The sequence below is a fragment of the Gigantopelta aegis genome, chromosome 4 (genome assembly GCF_016097555.1).
Source record: "Gigantopelta aegis isolate Gae_Host chromosome 4, Gae_host_genome, whole genome shotgun sequence".
NCBI classification, from domain to species: domain Eukaryota; kingdom Metazoa; phylum Mollusca; class Gastropoda; order Neomphalida; family Peltospiridae; genus Gigantopelta; species Gigantopelta aegis.
This window is the reverse complement of record NC_054702.1, coordinates 21,918,261-21,941,463: the sequence shown is the minus strand read 5'-3', so window position 1 is coordinate 21,941,463 and position 23,203 is coordinate 21,918,261. Positions and strand designations below refer to the sequence as shown.

General features: G+C 37.2%; 1 protein-coding gene across 2 annotated transcripts in view; it reads right to left on the bottom strand.

Moving 5' to 3' along the window:
- Nucleotides 1–23,203, bottom strand: part of LOC121369729 (trichohyalin-like) — a 61,546-nt gene that overhangs the window by 26,446 nt on the left and 11,897 nt on the right. For both annotated transcript variants that reach the window (XM_041494783.1, XM_041494784.1), the window contains exons 4-9: nucleotides 9,878–10,012; nucleotides 8,565–8,653; nucleotides 7,644–7,919; nucleotides 5,959–6,031; nucleotides 3,434–3,507; nucleotides 1,373–1,474 (exon numbers count right to left, since the gene is read on the bottom strand). In XM_041494783.1, coding sequence (XP_041350717.1) covers nucleotides 1,373–1,474; nucleotides 3,434–3,507; nucleotides 5,959–6,031; nucleotides 7,644–7,919; nucleotides 8,565–8,653; nucleotides 9,878–10,012 — 749 coding nt within the window. The remainder of the gene's footprint in view (nucleotides 1–1,372; nucleotides 1,475–3,433; nucleotides 3,508–5,958; nucleotides 6,032–7,643; nucleotides 7,920–8,564; nucleotides 8,654–9,877; nucleotides 10,013–23,203) is intronic.

The window sequence follows — 23,203 nt, the reverse complement described above, 5'->3', positions numbered from 1 at the left end:
CAATTTTTATTAAATAGTTATTTCATTAAGGAAGATGTAAAACTGGCTCCAAGTATTGTTCGCTAAATTTCACATTATTCGACATGTCTGTACAGAACTCAGAGATGCCAACCCTAGTTGGAGTGTCACAGGAATCCAGGCCTTCAAAAATAGGAATCACCCCCCCCCCCCCCCCCCAAGATAAGAATGTTATCAGTGATGACTCAGGAGCGTGTTTTTCGACATTTTGGTAAAGTCAAGTTCAAGGCCATACCCAACCAGCAAACATCGGGGCTTTTCGGAAGATCGATTGCTAGACTGATTTATTCTATATCGTCACGCTTGCTATGCTTGCTATTCGGAATCCGTAAGTTTAAAGAACAAAGCAGGAAACCAATATATGATTGTTGATGATGAGGGGAAAAGTTCCATTTCTCCGGTGTTAACAACATTTGTGCCTTCCAAACTACGATCCGACACCAAATACGCGAAATTACGATTTTCTTTCTAAACATCAGAATTTCGAACAAGACAATCGTAATAGCATAATCTATGCTTTAAATTCATAATGATTCCACCAAATTTGTAATGGTTGGCATCTCTGCAGAACTTAGACACCAAATAATACGCACAATTCAATATAAATCATTTATAACCCAGTTATCCAATCATTCTCTTTTGATTACATCTGCATAACCAGTCAAATTTATAATTTGATTTCTCATTTACATCAGTTGAAGATGAGTAATCAGCATAAAAATTGAATGATCTTTCATGTTAAAATGTGTTCCCTGAATATTCATACTAACAGGGTGAGCCTTGATTAGCAGGGTTTGGTTTAGACAGGTTTACTACATACATACATACATACATACACATATATATGTCATGCATCATTTATTGAACTGCATTATCGATCGATTGCACTGTGCCATCAATGGATCCATCATTTTCGTAGCCATTGATAGATTGCGCAAGCTTTGATAGATCGCATAAGCACCGAGCGAGAACATTGCAGTATCAATGGCCCCATTATTAGCATAGCCATACTCAAGTATCGATTGATAGCGCTGCATCATCAATGTAACTGTTTTAAGTGTAGCCATAACTTATCAGTAGATTGCACTGTACCGATGGCTACGCTAACAACAGAACCATTGATGGCGCAGAGCGATTGACTGATGCTAGCATATCTACCAATGGCTACACTAATGACCGATAAATGCCACAGCGCGATCAATCAATAGTGCAGATCAGTCGATGGCACATGACATAAATATATTTATTATAAATACTAAATAAAATATTAACGTAGAAACAGAACAATAGTTTTGAAACATTATTACCAAAATTCCATTTTATTCTAAAAAGCTTCAAAATTTGATTTATTCACCTATTGACAATTCGTTTTCCGTTGTACTAAATTGCTCGTTGTCAGAAACACTTAACTGATTGGTCCCCGATAATGTGTCATCAAGTAAATCATCAAGTGTTCCTGAAAAAAAAAGAAAAAAAAAAAAAGACTTTCATTAACAAAAAACAGACTACGGAAATTAGGAGATAACCATGTGTTTTTCGATGCACTGTATAGTTATGTAAAAATGCTTAACATTATTAATGCTTTCATTGTTTTATTATTTATAATCTAACAGAAAAATCAACCTCCACTGTGGGGATTCGAACCATGGACTCTCAGTATAAGAATTCATATTCCCATTAGCTACTGCCAGTAGGAGCACTTTATACCAACACTACAACATACTCCCCCTCAAGTGAAGTTATGTCCTGGAGCTGTGGGTCACAGCCAGTTGACTGTTACAGGTTCTAACTGGGTTATAATTGTATTCTTGTGTTAAAAAAACAAAACTGGGTTTACATCAGCTCCAAATGTAACAGAAAAATCAACCTCCAATGAGGGGATATGAAACACAGACACTCAGTACGAGAATCCAGCACTCTACCAACTGAGTTAATAGGAAAATTCCCACTACATACTGTCAGTAGGAACACTTTATACCATCACTACTACACAATCTATGATCAAAATATTGGTTATGTCCAGATATCTTCATTTTCAATAGAGAAAGAGAATATTGGAATGTGAACAAAAGTGTAACAGATGAATAAATGGGTGTTACTAAGGCAGCTGTCCATTCGTTTCTAGTTGAGTTGACCTCCAACTGTTTTCAAATGTGGTCATCCTGCAACATTACGTGGCTGCAGACATGAAAATGAACATAATGTATGGTAACCCATGTGCAGGTAACTAAAGAATACACACGTGGGCCCCATTTTGTGAAAGAATCGTAGCTAAGATTAACTGTAGTGACTTACGTCAAGTTTTACAGATGGCACATTTAAGAGGGGTCGAATTTTATGCTATTCCACTATTCCGCAAATAGTAAATTTCTAAATTGCGGATGATTTTTTTTGTTCATACCCAGATGAACGTAAAAGAAATAACAGACAATACTTATAATTAAATTTGAATGATACATGCTAATAATAACACTAAAACTTGATACTTTATTTTGAATTATTTTTTATCCATAAACAATAACGCTCATTAAGACAACTTGCCCATATAAAATGACGTCATCACATACATGTATGACGTTCCCTGACGACATAATTTTTACGTTCATCGAGAAATGAACAAACTCCCGTTGCTACGTCTGGACCAATCGGATGACGTTATGTTGTAATGAATGTAACAGAAATATAATTATTAATAATTGAAAGGATAATACATTGTTAGACGGAATAGTGTTTTTTGAAATTCACTATTCCTTTGGGATAGTGGTAAAAAAAAAAAAATCAACAAAGGAGCCTTGTGGTAGTCATAAGTGCCATTTTAATGATTAAAATCGTCTTTGTGAAGAAGTGCAAATTAGTTAAATAATAAATTTGTTTACCTACTATTCGGAACATCTCAGATGTATTCATTGGTATCAGACATCCATGATGTACATGTAACTTTGTCAGTTTTTTTGTTAAGTGAAAATTGACGAATGCCTATGACATGAGAGTTATTTCCCATATTTTTATGAAGATCGTATGGCTTAGAATGTTTTTCATTGAACACCGAGTTTCATAAAAGGTATTTGGTATATGTTAGATTCATTCTTAAACAAAGAGTTAGTATCCTTCTTAGAAAATTATCAAATCATCATCTAACTGCCATTTACTATATGTCAGTTACCAAATGTTTGATATCCAATAGCCGATGATTGATAAATCAATGTGCTCCAGTGGTGTCGTTAAACAAAACAAACTTTAACTTTTTTCTAACTGCCATTTGACATCTATTTTAGTGGCTTACAACTGCCTCATAGCAATAGTTAATTTTCACAATTAATAGACTGATGTGCTCTAGTGGCGTCATTAAACAAAACAAACTTGAACATTAAAGTTTAACTTTATGAGTAAAGCACTGTTGAGTATCCTCACTCACCCATGTACTGTGGTTTTAATGGATGTGTGGCACCTGATGAGACTTCCTCTTTCGATACACTGCTTCTACGCGATCTAGAAGAGTTTAAATATAATCGGGTGATACAACCAAAATATAAGAATAAAAAACAAATAGAAACCACCACCCAAAAAAAAAAAAACTTTAAAATCTTACCACAAGAATTTTTTAATAATGAAGAGGAAACTATACAAATGTTGAGAAAACATTTTAAAAATGTTACAGCATGCGATGATGCAGCATCAGTTGTGGACTCAACCTACACTGCATGCCACTATTACTTTGATGTTGCAAAAAGGATTACCCACCCATCTTTGACAGTCAACACCCACCCATCTTTGACAGTCAACACCCACCCATCTTTGACCGTCAATACCCACCCATCTTTGACAGTTCATACCCACCCATCTTTGACAGTTAACACCCACCCATCTTTGACAGCTAACACCCACCCATCTTTGATAGTTAATACCCACCCATCTTTAACAGTTAATACCCACCCATCTTTAACAGTTAACACCCACCCATCTTTGACAGATAATACCCACCAGTTAATACCCGCCCATCTTTAACAGTCAATATCCACCCATCTTTGACAGTTAATACCCACCCATCTTTAATCCACCCATCTTTAACAGTCAATACCCACCCATCTTTAACAGTTAATACCCACCAATCTTTAACAGTTAACACCCACCCATCTTTAACAGTCAATACCCACCCAGCTTTAACAGTTAATACCCACCAATCTTTAACAGTTAATACCCACCCATCTTTAACAGTTAACACCCACCCATCTTTAACAGTTAACACCCACCCATCTTTAACAATCAATACCCACCCATCTTTAATAGTCAATACCCACCAATCTTTAACAGTCAATACCCACCCATCTTTAACAGTCAATACCCATCCATCTTTAACAGTCAACACCCACCCATCTTTAACAGTCAACACCCACCCATCTTTAACAGTTAATACCCACCCATCTTTAACAGTTAATACCCACCAATCTTTAACAGTTAATACCCACCAATCTTTAACAGTCAATACCCACCCAGCTTTAACAGTTAATACCCACCAATCTTTAACAGTTAATACCCACCCATCTTTAACAGTCAACACCCACCCATCTTTAACTGTCAACACCCACCCATCTTTAACAGTCAATACCCATCCATCTTTAACAGTTAACACCCACCCATCTTTAACAGTCAATACCCACCCATCTTTAACAGTGAACACCCACCAATCTTTAACAGTCAATACCCACCCATCTTTAACAGTCAACACCCACCCATCTTTAACAGTCAATACCCACCCATCTTTTACAGTTAATACCCACCCATCTTTAATCCACCCATCTTTAACAGTCAACACCCACCCATCTTTAACAGTTAATACCCACCCATCTTTAACAGTCAACACCCACCCATCTTTAACAGTCAATACCCATCCATCTTTAACAGTTAACACCCACCCATCTTTAACAGTCAATACCCACCCATCTTTAACAGTCAATACCCACCCATCTTTAACAGTGAACACCCACCCATCTTTAACAGTCAATACCCACCCATCTTTAACAGTCAACACCCACCCATCTTTAACAGTCAACACCCACCCATCTTTTACAGTTAATACCCACCCATCTTTAATCCACCCATCTTTAACAGTCAATACCCACCCATCTTTAACAGTCAATACCCATCCATCTTTAACAGTCAACACCCACCCATCTTTAACAGTCAATACCCACCCATCTTTAACAGTGAACACCCACCATCTTTAACAGTCAATACCCACCCATCTTTAACAGTCAACACCCACCCATCTTTAACAGTCAATACCCACCCATCTTTTACAGTTAATACCCACCCATCTTTAATCCACCCATCTTTAACAGTCAATACCCACCCATCTTTAACAGTTAATACCCACCAATCTTTAACAGTCAATACCCACCCATCTTTAACAGTTAATACCCACCAGTTAATACCCGCCCATCTTTAACAGTCAATACCCACCCATCTTTGACAGTTAATACCCACCAATTTTTAACAGTTAACACCCACCAATCTTTAACAGTTAAAACCCACCCATATTTAACAGTTAACACCCGCCCATCTTTAACAGTCAATACCCACCCAGCTTTAACAGTTAATACCCACCCAGCTTTAACAGTTAATACCCACCAATCTTTAACAGTTAACACCCACCCAGCTTTAACAGTTAATACCCACCCAGCTTTAACAGTTAATATCCACCCAGCTTTAACAGTTAATACCCACCAATCTTTAACAGTTAATACCCACCCAGCTTTAACAGTTAATACCCACCCAGCTTTAACAGTTAATACCCACCCAGCTTTAACAGTTAATACCCACCAATCTTTAACAGTTAATACCCACCCAGCTTTAACAGTTAATACCCACCCAGCTTTAACAGTTAATACCCACCCAGCTTTAACAGTTAATACCCACCAATCTTTAACAGTTAATACCCACCCAGCTTTAACATCTACAGCAACGTGGACACTCTGCACCCAGCTGTCTTCTTCACCTGCTGTTTGGTCGGCACCTGTCAACAACACAAACAGAAAGAATTACAACACAGCAGAAATCGACAAAAGGAAGGAAGAAATGTTTTATTTAACGACACACTCAACAACATTTTATTAATGGTTATATGGCGTCGGACATATGGTTAAGGACCACGCATATATTGAGAGAAGAAACCCACTGTCGCCACTTCAAGGGCTACTCTCTTCGATTAGCAGCAGGGGATCTTTTATATGCACCATCTCACAGATAGGATAGTACATACCATGGCCTTTGTTACACCAGTTGTGGAGCACTGGCTGGAACGAAAAATAGCCCAATGGGCCCACCGATGGGAATCGATCCTAGATTGATCATGCATCATGTGAGCGCTATACAACCGAGCTACATCCCCACCCACCTTGACAAAAGAGCCATCAGCTGTGAAAACCTACAACTTGGCACAATATCAGAAACCAAGCAAACAGGTAATGGTATATCATGTAGTTATGGACGTAAAGGTTGACAGTCCGACGCCATATAACAATAATTAAAATACATTGGTAAATAAATATTTTTTTCTTTCTTTAAAGTTTGACATATGTTTATTTCATTGATCGTTATTGTCTTTTACATATTTTGAAAAGTTAAATATAATGTTTATTTTGTTTAAGTACACCACTAGGGCACATTGATTTACTGATCACTGGTTATTTGGATGTGAAACATAATTTGGTAATTCTGACATAAAACCCGCTAAATGTTTTTCATTAGGTGCATGGGATCTTTTAAATGCACTATCCCACAGACTGGATAGCACATACCATATAGCCTTTGATATACCATTACCAGTCATGGTGCACTGGATGGAACAAGAAACGGCGCAATGGGCCACCAACAGAGATCGATCCGAGACGGACTGCACATAAGGAGAGTGCTTTACCACTGGGCTACATCGCACCCAGTTACATCATGTAGCCATGGACGTTAAGGTTGAGAGTCTGATGCCATAGAACCATAATTAAAATGCATTATTAGATCAATAATGACTTTCTTTAAAGGATGACAGATGATTTCACCTTGTTTTCTATCAGCTTGTGGAGCAGCACATAGCCCAGTGGCAAAGTGCTCGTGGACACACAGTCACTCTAGGATTGATTCCCCGTCGCTGAGCCCATTGGTTATTTCTCATTCCAGCCAGTGCTCCACAACTGGTATATACGGTCATAGTATGTGCTATCCTGTCTGTCGAATGTACATATAGGTAGGCAGATAACTAGTTTTACTTGCTCATATACCACTAGGGTTTTGAACACATACAAAAGATCCCTTGCAACTAATGTGGTAAGTTTCCTCTCTTAAAACTATATGTCGCAATTTCCTAATGTTTGACATATCATGTTTCAAATCATGTTTGAGCCAATGATTAATAAATCAATGTGTTCTAGTGGTGGCATCAAACAAAACTAACTTTATCATTATCTGTTAACTTGTATTCTCTTTATTATCTTCTACTCGTTTTGAAAAGTATGCAATATATCGTTATCTGTTAACTTGTATTCTCTTTATTATCTTTTATTCGTTTTGAAAAGTATGCAATATATTCATTTTAACATCATACCAGACAAAACTCCTGTCTAATAAACACATACTTGTGCTGTCATCCTCAATGAATGGTGAAGTGTTGCCTCGACTCCGAGTTGATTTGGCGCTGCGTGATCTTTCGCTCCCGTGTTTCTGTGAGGCTGTGGTCATGGGTGGTGTTGTGGTATCGCTGATGGAGCCCGCCTTCACCCACACCCCCGACCTGGAGTGTGTGGACCGGGAGTGAGACTGCGAACTCGGGCGGGACCGTGAACTTGGGCGCGACCCGATGTCTGACAGGTTAGCCGGGATCTCCTCGACGTCCGTTTGAGACGCACTCGAGACTAACAAACAGAATGATTAGTGTATGTTAGGTCCATGTAAAAGGCATCATAAATTTAATGTCTGAACGAAAGATTTAATTTACATGAGCGATGCAGGAACAAAATGTCCGTTCTTGCAAGGCTTGTGAATGGATGGATGGATGGATGGATGGATGGATGGATGGATGGATGGATGGATGGATGGACAGATGGATAATTGGATGGATGTATGGACAGATGGATAATTGGATGGATGGATGGATGGATGGATGGATGGATGGATGGATGGATGGATGGATGGATGGATGGATGAATGGGATTAAGGGAGTTTTAGATGCATGGATGGATGGAAGGAAGGAAGGAAGGAAGGAAGGAAGGAAGGAAGGAAGGAAGGAAGGAAGGAAGGAAGGAAGGAAGGAAGGAAGGAAGGATGGATGGATGGATGGATGGATGGATGGGATCAAGGGAGGAGTTTTAGTTGGATGAGTGAGTGGATGGATGGTTTTTTGGTTTGGTGAATGGATGGATGGATGGATGGATGGATGGATGGATGGATGGATGGATGGATGAATGGATGGACAGACAGTATATATGGATAGATGGATGGAAGAAAGGAGCATACATTTTAGTAGCAGCAAAATTATCCTGTTACATGAAAGTGTGTACCTGCAGAGAAAGGTCGACCGAGGTATGTCCCTGACTTCAGTGAATCTGTTAGCTTCTTACTGGACAACACTCTCTGTCGCGAACCTGACCTTCAAAAACAATACATCGACAAATTTATAATACTACAAATAACAGTAACTGTTAATAACTGATGTATTAAATTTCAGTAACTGTTAATAACTGAGTATTACAGTTCATAAATGTAGCATTAACTGAGACCAGTTAATTAAGTGGTGAACACTAAAGTGGCTTGCATAATTTACTCAGTAAATAAACCCTAAGGTGGCAGCTAAATATATGAAAAGTATTTTCAAGTACATGTTGACCCGTAATACTTGTATGTTGTATTAAATGCAAAGGCCTTTATTTCAGCCTTATATAAGTTAAGTTTAAAAGTTTGTTTTGTTTAATGACACCACTAGAGCACATTGATTTATTAATCATTGGCTATTGGATGTCAAACATATGGTCATTTTGACAGTCATAGAGAGGAAACCCACTACATTTTTTCATTAGTAGCATGGGATCTTTTATATGCACCATCCCACAGATAGGATAGCACATACCACAGCCTTTAATATACCAGTCGTGAAAATAAAAAAATGTATAACTTAAATGTAGGTAAATTACCTACCCAAAAATAACAGTGTGACAATAACCCCCCCAATATGCCTGTGGTTACATTCAATCATAAAACCCCCACCTACATACACAAATAAAATATGAAGATAAAAATGTAATTTTGCATTTCTCAAGAGTTAAAAAACGTTTACATGTACTTGGTATTTGTACTTGATGTTTAAACAAAATCTTTAGTATGTTGTAATTTGTAAAATAAACTGCAATTAAACAAAAACTACAATATAATTATCATGAAATAAAAATATACAAAATTAACCTTATTGTTTGCAAACAAAAATAACTTTATCTTTGAAAAACAAATTACCACATTCTGATGGATATTTTGGAGAAAAAGAAAGTTAATTTAATTTTTTTAATTTTTAAAATTTGTTTTTAATTTTAAGCATTTCAGAATTTTAACATTTTGAAAATTTTAGAATTTATGTTAAAAAAAAATTCATTTTAGAAAAAAACTTAATTTACAATTTTATAATTTATTTTCAGTTTTATAAACTTTATTACTTTTATACCTTGAAACTACTTATATTTCTTCTGAGATACCATAATAAAGATTATTACATTTTTTTAAAAACATTACAATTTCTTTTTAATTAAAAAAGTTGCACAGAATAGACTTAGAACAGATGTTTAACGACACCTCAGCACGTAAAAAAAATCTTTTACACAGATACCTCACACTTTCTGAAGAGACCTCCTTCGTTCCAGGTTTCCCCAAACTCTGCCACACCTCTTCCAATTCTCGCAAAATGTCCCGTAATTCCTGAGATTTTGGACTCCATGACTCATTAGATCCATAAAACCGACCACTGCAAAATATATTTTTCAAAACATTTGTAAATCATACTAAAAAAAAAAAAACTTAACGACCACCGGTTGTAGGGGAGCATAGTTTGTAGTTACAAGTGCCTCTTAACAATGCCAGAAGTAACTACCGAACACTCTCCGAAGTGGTCATACTAAGCCCACAGCTAAAAGCTGATGGGGAATAACAGGTGTGTGGCACGGATAGCACCTGTCGCGGTTGGAGAGACAAGGACTGGGATGTGGAGTTGGACAGCAAAAGGAGTTGAAAGATAGGAGTTGACAGATTACCTACCGGTAGGAAGAAATGAGATGGAATTCAAAGGAGTAAAAAGGAAAGAGGGTAGTGGGAAAAAACAAACAATCCCCCCCCCCCCCCCCCCAACAAAAAAAAACAAAAAACAAACAAAAAAACCCTAATTATTAATAATTTTTAAAAATCTTTTTAACAATTAACTGTTTCGTTAGGGTATGCTCACCGTCATGTCATTTTTCTATAGAGGCGAGCTGGTCTTAACTACAATATATGGTTCCCACTCCATCTGTAGGAGGATTGCCACTTTAATAACACATGCCAGTACAGGTGTTAAAATCTTTTTACAGCTTCCTTTTGCACAGGGATGTCTGAATGTGCTTGTGGATGTTTATAGTCTATTTCAAGCAGGCATCTGTGAGCATTGTACAGAAATATTGCTCAGATTATTTACTAGAAGCCCCTTCAATTGCAATAATTTTATGTTCTCTTGTCACAGAGGCCTAAACAAAAACCCTTTTATAAAATGTTTCACCTACGATCCGTACCCCAATGTGATCACATCTTCAAAAATCAAAACCATCTCTTTAAATGAGCCCAACAACAGAACCCTCTCTTAACAACTCCTCTTGAAAATAAAACCCTTGCTAATAAAACAAATACAAATAAAAAATATAATTGTGACCATCTAGATGAGAAAACCAAGCCACAGTTACCAACAGGAATTCATGTGTAATGTCATTTTTAGGTAATTAAGTAAATACTATAATTAAACAATATCTTTACTTTTTGTTTGCAAAATATATAAGGACTGCAAATATTCTGAAAAAAAAGAAGAAAAAATTTGTTTTGCTTAATGACACCACTAGAGCACATTGATTTATTAATCATCAGCTGATGGATGTCAAACATTTGGTAATTCTGATATATAGACTAATCCAATTTTATTAAGACAAAGGCTGAAAATTGTTGTTCCTTTTATTATTATTAATAAAGGTATTTCAACCCTAGTAGTATTTCATACCTGTATTAAATTCACAACCACTTAATATTACAGGTGTGAAATACTGCTTAAAAACCAAACTTTTATTTTTTGTACTTTGGCATTTTCCTACTTCCAGGGAGCGGGACCAAACATGGCTGCAGAAAATGTACCGTGCCCGAGAGTTCTCTCCCCTTTCCACTCCATCTTCACTATCAAGATCCCTGTCACCACCGACTTGCCAAACGTTCATACGGGACGCAGGTAAAGTATTTAATACCCAGCTATAGTCCGTCCCACAGGGAACGCCTTTTTCAATACTGTGGAATTTACTACAAGTTATTTATTTCAGAGCCAACTGTTTTCTAAATTGCACATAAAAACTTATTTTATTTACAAAAAAACACACATTTTTAAGGAGGACAGGACGGACTATAGGTGTACCCCTATATAGCTTCTGCAGTAGTGCTTTTAAAGGGGCAATCGCAATAGTGCATGATGAACAAAAGTATTTATAAATTTTCATTCTAAAAAGTAAAGATTACATCTTGAATTACTTGTGCATACAAATTACAACCAAATAATCTCATTGACTGCTATTTATAAATTTATATTATTGGAAAATCTAATATAGGTGATAGACAGGTGAGTATGAGGTGTCACAATTTCAGGTTGATTTGTGTATCCATATTGAAACATTCAGTGAATACATAATGAAGATTTTCTATTCTTTGTGGGGTGGGACGTAGCCTAGTGGTAAAGTGCTCGCTTGATGCGCAGTCGGTTTAGGATCGATCCCCATCGGTGGGCCCATGGGCTATTTCTCGTTCCAACCAGTGGACCACGACTGGTGTAACAAAGGCCGTGGTATGATGTACTATCCTGTCTGTGGGATGGTGCATATAAAAGATTCCCTGCTGCTAATCAAAAAGAGTAGCCCATGAAGTGGTGACAGCGGGTTTCCTCTCTCAATATCTGTGTGGTCCTTAACCATATGTCTGACGCCATATAACTGTAAATAAAATGTGTTGAGTGTGTCATTAAATAAACCATTTCCTTCCTTTTTCCTACTTCCAACTTGTGCCTCGTGACTCAGGGTTCGAGACTTGCTAAAAAATATGGTGGTCCAATGTTGGCGAATTATGGCAAGCAAACCACGAGCAAGATTTTAATGTGGAATACAAATATTAATAGACACTCATATGTTATAGCCCTAAAGAAGATAATATTATTTGGGCAACTAATGACATTATTGTATATAAGTCGTCCAAACAGGACATTGGTTGCATTTGGCGACCTGGCCACAGGCCATTTCATGCTCTGATGATTGGTATACCAAATACCGTGGTATGTGTTTTCCCTTTTTGCTTTTCAATAGGAGAAATCTATGTTATAACAGCAGATTTTCTCTCTTATATTCTACACAAAATGTTTATACTTATGTTAGATACCAAAATTTCAAATGTTTTGAGGTGTCATTAAACATATTCTTTTCTTTTTTTTAAATTATTATTTTTAAAAATATTATGACAAGAGGGTTTATGTCAAACTATTCTTTTTAGGACAGGGTACTTTTTGTTGAAAGATTTGTCAGATAGTGCACAGTCATGTTTTGACAAGTTACCCTTTTGAAATAGCCATTATCAAAAAAAAGAAAACATCAGTCTTCAATGCGTCTATATATATTTTCATGTCACAGACATATCATTCTTCACAGAAGGTATAATTAACCTACACGGATAACCCGTCTGTAAACATGTGTATAATTTTACTTCACTATTTCAGTCAGTGCTTTTGTCACCACCACTAAATCACCCACATGGGTATCAATAGATCCATATTTTACAATCATCTACATTGTGCGCATGCTAAGAACCAGCGGCATTCAATAACAACAAAAAAACATCCTTTCTATTATTCCTAGTATTATATATTTACTTCTGTGTTTGTCAAACTACCAGTCTTTTGTTCCCCAAAAAGCGATATCACTACGGAGACAACAAACAAATTTTCCCAAGTAAATAATGTTATGAATTATTGGCTGTAACAAAGACATGGGGTGAAGCCAGCCATTGCAGTGGTATAAACAATAATTACGCTACCACAGCAGTATACTATAAATACCGGCATTACAATATACCATAAGGCAGTCTATCGGGTGGCTTGAATAGCGATAAACACAGTCCAGTGCTTCCTGTCAACAACATACATTTTTGTCAACCTGTGGAGTGGCCGAGGCTACCTAGTGTGTATCCAGGATTTTAATATGCACATTCCACATGTACATGTATATTACAATAATAAACAAAAGGGTTGGTAAGCAAGCTTATGTTAAAGCTTACTTTAAGAGAAAAATAATGTCTGGGATGTTTTCCATAGACATTTGGCAAGGCATGGTAGACTAAAACACTTTTGGGCCATTTTCACCATTTTCAGGGCACTTTTTTTCATTAAAGACAACAACAACAACAACCAAAAAAAAAAAAAAAAAAAGGCAATTAGTCTGCTTGCTTTAATAAATGAATGGCAAAATATATAACAGGACATTTTAATAATACATTTTTGAATGTTTTATAAATGCAATTTCAGGATTAATTATTGAAAAAAAGGCTTGTTTAATCTCAGGGCAGCATGGCATTGATTAAAGCAAGATGGTGCTACACTATTGCGACATGGTGCCGCACCATGCTAAAACAAGTTAGGGAAAACACTAACGCCTTATGTTTATACTACAGTTATAAAGATCAATCTCTGCCAGGATCAAAATCATGGCAAGCTGCAGATCAATCTCCTGAAATGGCGCTTGAAAAGCAATTATATGAAATTTTAAATAAAATGTATTAAAATGTTTATTGCAAGGTAATCAATTTGCAACTTTCCTAAAACTTTCCAGATGAGTGTGGTGGAGAGTGGCAGTGATCACTTGCCTTTTCTATCACCACTAGTAATACTTTGTACATTTTGTTTAACGACACCATTTGGAACACATTGATTAATTAATCATCGGCTATTGGATGTCAAACATTTGGTAATTCTGATTCATAGTCATCAGAGGAAACCTGCTAAATTTTTTCTTATGAAGCAAGGGATCTTTTATATGCACTTTCCCACAGACAGGAAAGCACATACCACGGCCTTTGTCCAGTTGTGGTGTACTGGTTAGAACTAGAAAAAACCCAATCAGCTGAATGGATTCACCAAGGTTGTTCGAACTTGCGACACAAGCATCTCAAGCGAGCACTCAATTGACTGAGCTAAATCCCCCTCCACATTAGTAATATGTAATATCTCTGAAGATCTCTAAATACTGTTCATTTAAAATTAGCTGGTTTAGATTCAAAAATAATAATTGAAAAAAAAAAACCCAACCCCACAAAAGTACTACTGCTGTCAAAATATGATCCCAATCGATTATTATCATGGTGAGTTAAAATGTGAATAAAATGCGTTCAGGTGTTTTGGGTTTCAGAAGTGACTGTAAAGAGAAACCAGTTTAACATGACCTAATCTGGGTTGTATTGTATTTAAATGAGCCGTGATACTCCAGTAACAATAGCTGGAGTGCATATATAGAACATGTCTAATGGTGCAAAGCTTCACTATTCACATTAATGTAAAATGCTTTCTAATACACAACTCTTTTGTTTTGAATGACATGTAAAGTTTTCAACATTAAGAGTTTTGACATAAAACATTTCTGGAAAACAGAACAGACTGTAGAAACAAAAAAAACTATTATCATATCCAAAAACCACATCTCCAACCATTCAGTGTCCAAAGGATACTCATTCAAACCCACATCAATGCAAAGTTATATTCACATATTGAATCACTAACAACCAAATATTATTCTATTACTGTAAATCATGAAATTAATGCAAGCAAGTAATTAATGCGAAAAATGTGGCGAACACATCGACACAATAATAACTTGATGCATTTTGTTTAGTCTCATTCCCAACACAAAAAATGTGCAGGATTTTACTATAATGCTTCTAGATAATATAAAACTTTTATAATATAAAGATGAAACAAAATACAAAAACAATTTTTGTTAAACGTCTTTTTGTGAATACTTCAAGAATCTTTCTTTCGTTTCAATGTTGCCATTCTATTTTCACTTTCCTGGAATATCATAGGGGTTATATAATACAGTGATGTTCCAAATGTTTTGTTTTTAAAAAGCTCATTTTGCGATGTGAGTATTTAAAAAAAATTCTTACACTTCTGGATTACTGTATACATTTAAACTGTTTTGAACATTTGTAAAATTATAATCAACAAGTTTTATTACTAGATATATTCCTTTAAAAATGAAACAGTAGAAAATTATATAACCGTAACCAACAATCTGTGCGTATTTCCTCAAACCATTTGGCTCGACTCTATACATGGCATTTAATTTAGACTGGTCGCAAGTTGTCACTGTTGCAATATATCGCTGTCTATTCCTGTGCTGCACATCAAGTGTATAAAATCAGTCTAAAACATTTGTTAGAATAATACGTATGCGTTCGCGTGAAATATTGTGCCCTGCAATAGCGACCCGTTTACCTTTTATTCCTACTGGTGGATTAATTAGAAGCAATCACCACACAAAAGTGCGAGGCATACCCTTAACAATAAGGTGTGGTTATACTAATTACACTACTTCAAGTAATTAGGGCTTCCTGGTCGACCCACCATGCAATTAGCTTCAGATTATGTAGTAGCTGTGAAAACAACTACTGACTTCTTTTAACATGAAAGATGAAGCCCAAACAATATAATAACAACACAACTGTGTTTTTTATGTGATGTGGACTTTTGCCCGACGCATTAAAAAAAAAATGCATTTTTGTTCACTCATGTATGGACGCAATAATATCATGACGTATTAATTATATGATTTACAGTATTTTAATTTTGTTCATTCACATTCATGAAAAACTGACAATCAAGAACTATTCATTTTGAAGTACCTACATATATAATATAATGAACATCTGCACGCTGTTGGTTTTTTGGGTTGGTGTTTTCCCTCTCTTTTAAATGAAGTTAGATATTCTGGGTTGTGTCTAGGCAATTTTGGAGTGCCAGTTTAGACTAAGCAAAAGATATGCCAGATATCTGTAGATAATGTTTTGACTGGTGCACATTGATTTTGTACTGAAGTACTTTGAGAGGTAAGACAAATAAGGCCGGATTTACACAGCCTGTTTTTGACATACACTTGTGTACAATGTGACTCCATGTACCTGTATTTACAGTGATTTACACAGCCTGTTTTTGACATACACTTGTGTACAATGTGACTCCATGTACCTGTATTTACAGTGATTTACACAGCCTGTTTTTGACATACACTTGTGTACAATGTGACTCCATGTACCTGTATTTACAGTGATTTACACAGCCTGTTTTTGACATACACTTGTGTACAATGTGACTCCATGTACCTGTATTTACAGTGATTTACACAGCCTGTTTTTGACATACACTTGTGTACAATGTGACTCCATGTACCTGTATTTACAGTGATTTACACAGCCTGTTTTTGACATACACTTGTGTACAATGTGACTCCATGTACCTGTATTTACAGTGATTTACACAGCCTGTTTTTGACATACACTTGTGTACAATGTGACTCCATGTACCTGTATTTACAGTGATTTACACAGCCTGTTTTTGACATACACTTGTGTACAATGTGACTCCATGTACCTGTATTTACAGTGATTTACACAGCCTGTTTTTGACATACACTTGTGTACAATGTGACTCCATGTACCTGTATTTACAGTGATTTACACAGCCTGTTTTTGACATACACTTGTGTACAATGTGACTCCATGTACCTGTATTTACAGTGATTTACACAGCCTGTTTTTGACATACACTTGTGTACAATGTGACTCCATGTACCTGTATTTACAGTGATTTACACAGCCTGTTTTTGACATACACTTGTGTACAATGTGACTCCATGTACCTGTATTTACAGTGATTTACACAGCCTGTTTTTGACATACACTTGTGTACAATGTGACTCCATGTACCTGTATTTACAGTGATTAACACAGCCTGTTTTTGACATACACTTGTGTACAATGTGACTCCATGTACCTGTATTTACAGTGATTTACACAGCCTGTTTTTGACATACACTTGTGTACAATGTGACTCCATGTACCTGTATTTACAGTGATTTACACAGCCTGTTTTTGACATACACTTGTGTACAATGTGACTCCATGTACCTGTATTTACAGTGATTTACACAGCCTGTTTTTGACATACACTTGTGTACAATGTGACTCCATGTACCTGTATTTACAGTGATTTACACAGCCTGTTTTTGACATACACTTGTGTACAATGTGACTCCATGTACCTGTATTTACAGTGATTAACACAGCCTGTTTTTGACATACACTTGTGTACAATGTGACTCCATGTACCTGTATTTACAGTGATTTACACAGCCTGTTTTTGACATACACTTGTGTACAATGTGACTCCATGTACCTGTATTTACAGTGATTTACACAGCCTGTTTTTGACATACACTTGTGTACAATGTGACTCCATGTACCTGTATTTACAGTGATTTACACAGCCTGTTTTTGACATACACTTGTGTACAATGTGACTCCATGTACCTGTATTTACAGTGATTTACACAGCCTGTTTTTGACATACACTTGTGTACAATGTGACTCCATGTACCTGTATTTACAGTGATTTACACAGCCTGTTTTTGACATACACTTGTGTACAATGTGACTCCATGTACCTGTATTTACAGTGATTTACACAGCCTGTTTTTGACATACACTTGTGTACAATGTGACTCCATGTACCTGTATTTACAGTGATTTACACAGCCTGTTTTTGACATACACTTGTGTACAATGTGACTCCATGTACCTGTATTTACAGTGATTTACACAGCCTGTTTTTGACATACACTTGTGTACAATGTGACTCCATGTACCTGTATTTACAGTGATTAACACAGCCTGTTTTTGACATACACTTGTGTACAATGTGACTCCATGTACCTGTATTTACAGTGATTAACACAGCCTGTTTTTGACATACACTTGTGTACAATGTGACTCCATGTACCTGTATTTACAGTGATTAACACAGCCTGTTTTTGACATACACTTGTGTACAATGTGACTCCATGTACCTGTATTTACAGTGATTAACACAGCCTGTTTTTGACATACACTTGTGTACAATGTGACTCCATGTACCTGCATTTACAGTGATTAACACAGCCTGTTTTTGACATACACTTGTGTACAATGTGACTCCATGTACCTGCATTTACAGTGATTAACACAGCCTGTTTTTGACATACACTTGTGTACAATGTGACTCCATGTACCTGCATTTACAGTGATTAACACAGCCTGTTTTTGACATACACTTGTGTACAATGTGACTCCATGTACCTGCATTTACAGTGATTTACACAGCCTGTTTTTGACATACACTTGTGTACAATGTGACTCCATGTACCTGCATTTACAGTGATTTACACAGCCTGTTTTTGACATACACTTGTGTACAATGTGACTCCATGTACCTGCATTTACAGTGATTTACACAGCCTGTTTTTGACATACACTTGTGTACAATGTGACTCCATGTACCTGCATTTACAGTGATTTACACAGCCTGTTTTTGACATACACTTGTGTACAATGTGACTACATGTACCTGCATTTACAGTGATTTACACAGCCTGTTTTTGACATACACTTGTGTACAATGTGACTCCATGTACCTGCATTTACAGTGATTTACACAGCCTGTTTTTGACATACACTTGTGTACAATGTGACTCCATGTACCTGCATTTACAGTGATTTACACAGCCTGTTTTTGACATACACTTGTGTACAATGTGACTCCATGTACCTGTATTTACAGTGATTTACACAGCCTGTTTTTGACATACACTTGTGTACAATGTGACTCCATGTACCTGTATTTACAGTGATTTACACAGCCTGTTTTTGACATACACTTGTGTACAATGTGACTACATGTACCTGTATTTACAGTGATTAAGCATGTGTGTTTAAAGGGACATACCCTAGTTTTAAAAAACTTTTTTACTATTAGAGCCATTTTTGATAGTTAAAATTTACTTAGATTTTATTGTTTAGATTATCTATTTCCATACATTCGAAGTGTTTTTGGTCATTCTGGTGAATTTAATATCACAAAATGCATTTCTCGTATTTTTTAAAAATGCACGTGCGTCTGAGAAGTTATGGAGTCGAGTTTTAGTGTATTTTTAGAGGGTATTTCACCATTTCAAAGTCACAGACTCATGTTTCACTTAATTGTAACTTTATTCAAATGTGTTACAGGTTTGTAGATTAACTAAACTTAGTGTGCATTTTCATGGGCTGAAACTAGGGTCTGTCTCTTTTTAAAAAAACCCAGGCTTCGTAAATTTGGCCTACATTGTTTAGTAGTTGTCTATTCTAAATAACCCCAATAAAGTCATTATGGTAAGTTCATGATTTTTGAATATTTTGAAAAGTAAGGTAAGTTGTCTAAATTGATTGAAAGTTCCAAATGGTAATATGGAGTGGTGAGTAGCTGCAACTAATGCCAGACCTTGATAAAAAAAAATAATAATAATAATAAAAAGAAAAGGATATGAGTCATTAATTGCTTCCCATACATAGATTATGGGGAGCCATTTAAGACATTACCATTCTGAGTTTTGATATTTAATCCTTTTGTATCCTTTCTTTAATTAACATACACAGGAGAGCTAAAGATCAGTCTCATTAATTAGTCTTTGGGAAGTTATGGGGAGCAAGAATGATAACTCAAAGCTGGTCTGACCCATGGCACTAACGAGCACTAATGACCACCGGCAGTAGGGGAGCATAGTAGGTGGTTACAAGTGCCTCTTAACAATGCCAGAAGTAACTACTGAACACTCTCTGAAGTGGTCAGATGAAGCCCACAGCTAAAAGCTGATGGGGAATGACAGGTGTGTGGCACGGATAGCCACAAGAGACAAACAACTGTTGCAGTTGGAGAGACAAGGACTGGGATGTGGAGGTGGACAGCGAAAGAAGTGGAAAGATGGGAAGAGTTGCCAGATTGGGAAGAAATGAGATGGAATTCAAAGGAGTAAAAGGAAAGGGAGGCAGTGGAATAAAAAATAAAGGAAAAAAATATAAAGAAAGAATGACTGCTCCCCCCCCCCCCCCCCCCTTAACAGCCGATCTATATGTCATGTGGTACTGCACATCAATTCAATCTCATATGAGATTTTCCAAACTTGGAAATTGTATTAATTTCAATCCCTGCCTGACCCTCAATATAATTTAATTTGTTTGCGTAGATGGTATGGTTATTTCAAATGTAAATACCTGTGTGTATATATACACAGGAATAAGCGTATGGTCTGTATAAATACCTTTGAAGTGAACATATGAATGGAGTTTGACTTCAAAATGTCAATATGTTACTGACAAGAACATCAGGCTGTATCAGGCTGTAAAGTCTAAATGCAGTTTTGCTTTCTATTCAAACAGTCATAGGTCTGTATGTCCGTACATTTGTATGTATGTAGGTATAGTGTTGTCTTCCTAATGATAATAATATTTGTTTGCATTTACCATAGTTTGATACCCAATAGCCGATGTATTTTTCGTGCTAGGGTGTTGTTAAACATTCATTCATTCATTCATTCATTCCCAATGATAATATGTCAGCATGATTTTCATTTGATGTTTGTGAAGTTAAAAACTAAAGTTTATAAATTACACAGGCATTTTAAAATTATTTTTTTTGCCTGTGCAAATAATTAGGACTTGGATAGTGCCACATGGCCAATCCATGCTGCAAATTTTACAGACACATACACAATTTCTTGTATACACTGATTTTCCTCCATTCATCCAATCATCCATCCAGTCATCCATCCATTCATCCATCCAATCCATCTGTCCATTCAACCATCCATTCATCCATTCAATCCATCTGTCCATTCAACCATCCATTCATCCATCCAATCCATCTGTCCATTCAACCATCCATCCATCCATCCAATCCATCTGTCCATTCATCCATCCATCCAATCCATCTGTCCATTCAACCATCCATCCATCCATCCAATCCATCTGTCCATTCAACCATCCAATCCATCTGTCCATTCAACCATCCATCCTATCCATCTGTCCATTCATCCATCCATCCAATCCATCTGTCCATTCAAGCATCCATCCATCCATCCAATCCATCTGTCCATTCAAGCATCCATCCATCCATCCAATCCATCTGTCCATTCAACCATCCATCCATCCAATCTATCTGTCCATTCAACCATCCATCCATCCATCCAATCCATCTGTCCATTCATCCATCCATCCATCCATCCATCCAATCCATCTGTCCATTCAACCATCCATCCATCCATCCAATCCATCTGTCCATTCATCCATCCATCCATCCAATCAATCTGTCCATCCATCCATCCATCCAATCCATCTGTCCATCCATCCATCCATCCAATCCATTTGTCCATCCAATCCATCTGTCCATCCATCCATCCAATCCATCTGTCCATCCAACCATCCATCCAATCCATCTGTCCATTCAACCATCCATCCATCCATCCAATCCATCTGTCCATTCAACCATCCATCCATCCATCCAATCCATCTGTCCATTCAACCATCCATCCACCCATCCAATCCATCTGTCCATTCAACCATCCATCCATCCATCCAATCCATCTGTCCATTCAACCATCCATCCAATCCATCTGTCCATTCAACCATCCATCCATCCATCCATCCATCCAATCCATCTGTCCATTCAACCATCCATCCATCCAATCCATCTGTCCATTCAACTATCCATCCGTCCATTCATCCATCCATCCATCCATCCCATCTGTCCATTCAACCATCCATCCAATCCATCTGTCCATTCAACCATCCATCCAATCCATCTGTCCATTCAACCATCCATCCAATCCATCTGTCCATTCATCCATCCATCCAATCCATCCAATCCATCTGTCCATCCATCCAATCCATCCATCCAATCCATCCATCCATCCATCCATCCATCCATCCATCCATCCATCCATCCATCCATCCATCCAATCCATCGAATCCATCTAATCCATCTGTCCATTCAACCATCCATCCATCCATCCAATCCATCTGTCCATTCAACCATCCATCCATCCATCCAATCCATCTGTCCATTCAACCATCCATCCATCCATCCAATCCATCTGTCCATTCAACCATCCATCCATCCATCCAATCCATCTGTCCATCCATCCAATCCATCCATCCATCCATCCATCCATCCATCCAATCCAAACAGTGCTCCTTGATGGGAAGGACAATAATCACTCACCCATCCATCTAATCCATCCACCCATCCATCCATCCATCCAATCACCCACCCTTCCAAACATCCATCCATCCATCCAATCACCCATCCATCTAATCCATCCACCCATCCATCCATCCACCCATCCAACTATTCAATCACCCATCCATCTAATCCATCCACCCATCCATCCATCCACCCATCCAACTATTCAATAACCCATCCATCTAATCCATCCACCCATCCATCCATCCATCCACCCATCCAACTATTCAATCACCCATCCATCTAATCCATCCACCCATCCATCCATCCACCCATCCAATCACCCACCCTTCCAAACATCCATCCATCCATCCAATCACACACCCATCCAAACATCCAACCATTCATCCATCCACCCATCCTATCACCCACCCATCCAACCATCCATCCATCCACCCATCTATCTATCCATCCATTCATCCACCCATCCAATCACCCACCCTTCTAACCATCCAACCATCCATCCATCCATCCACCCACCCATCCAATCACCCAACCATCCACCCGCCCACCCACCCATCCATCCATCCATCCATC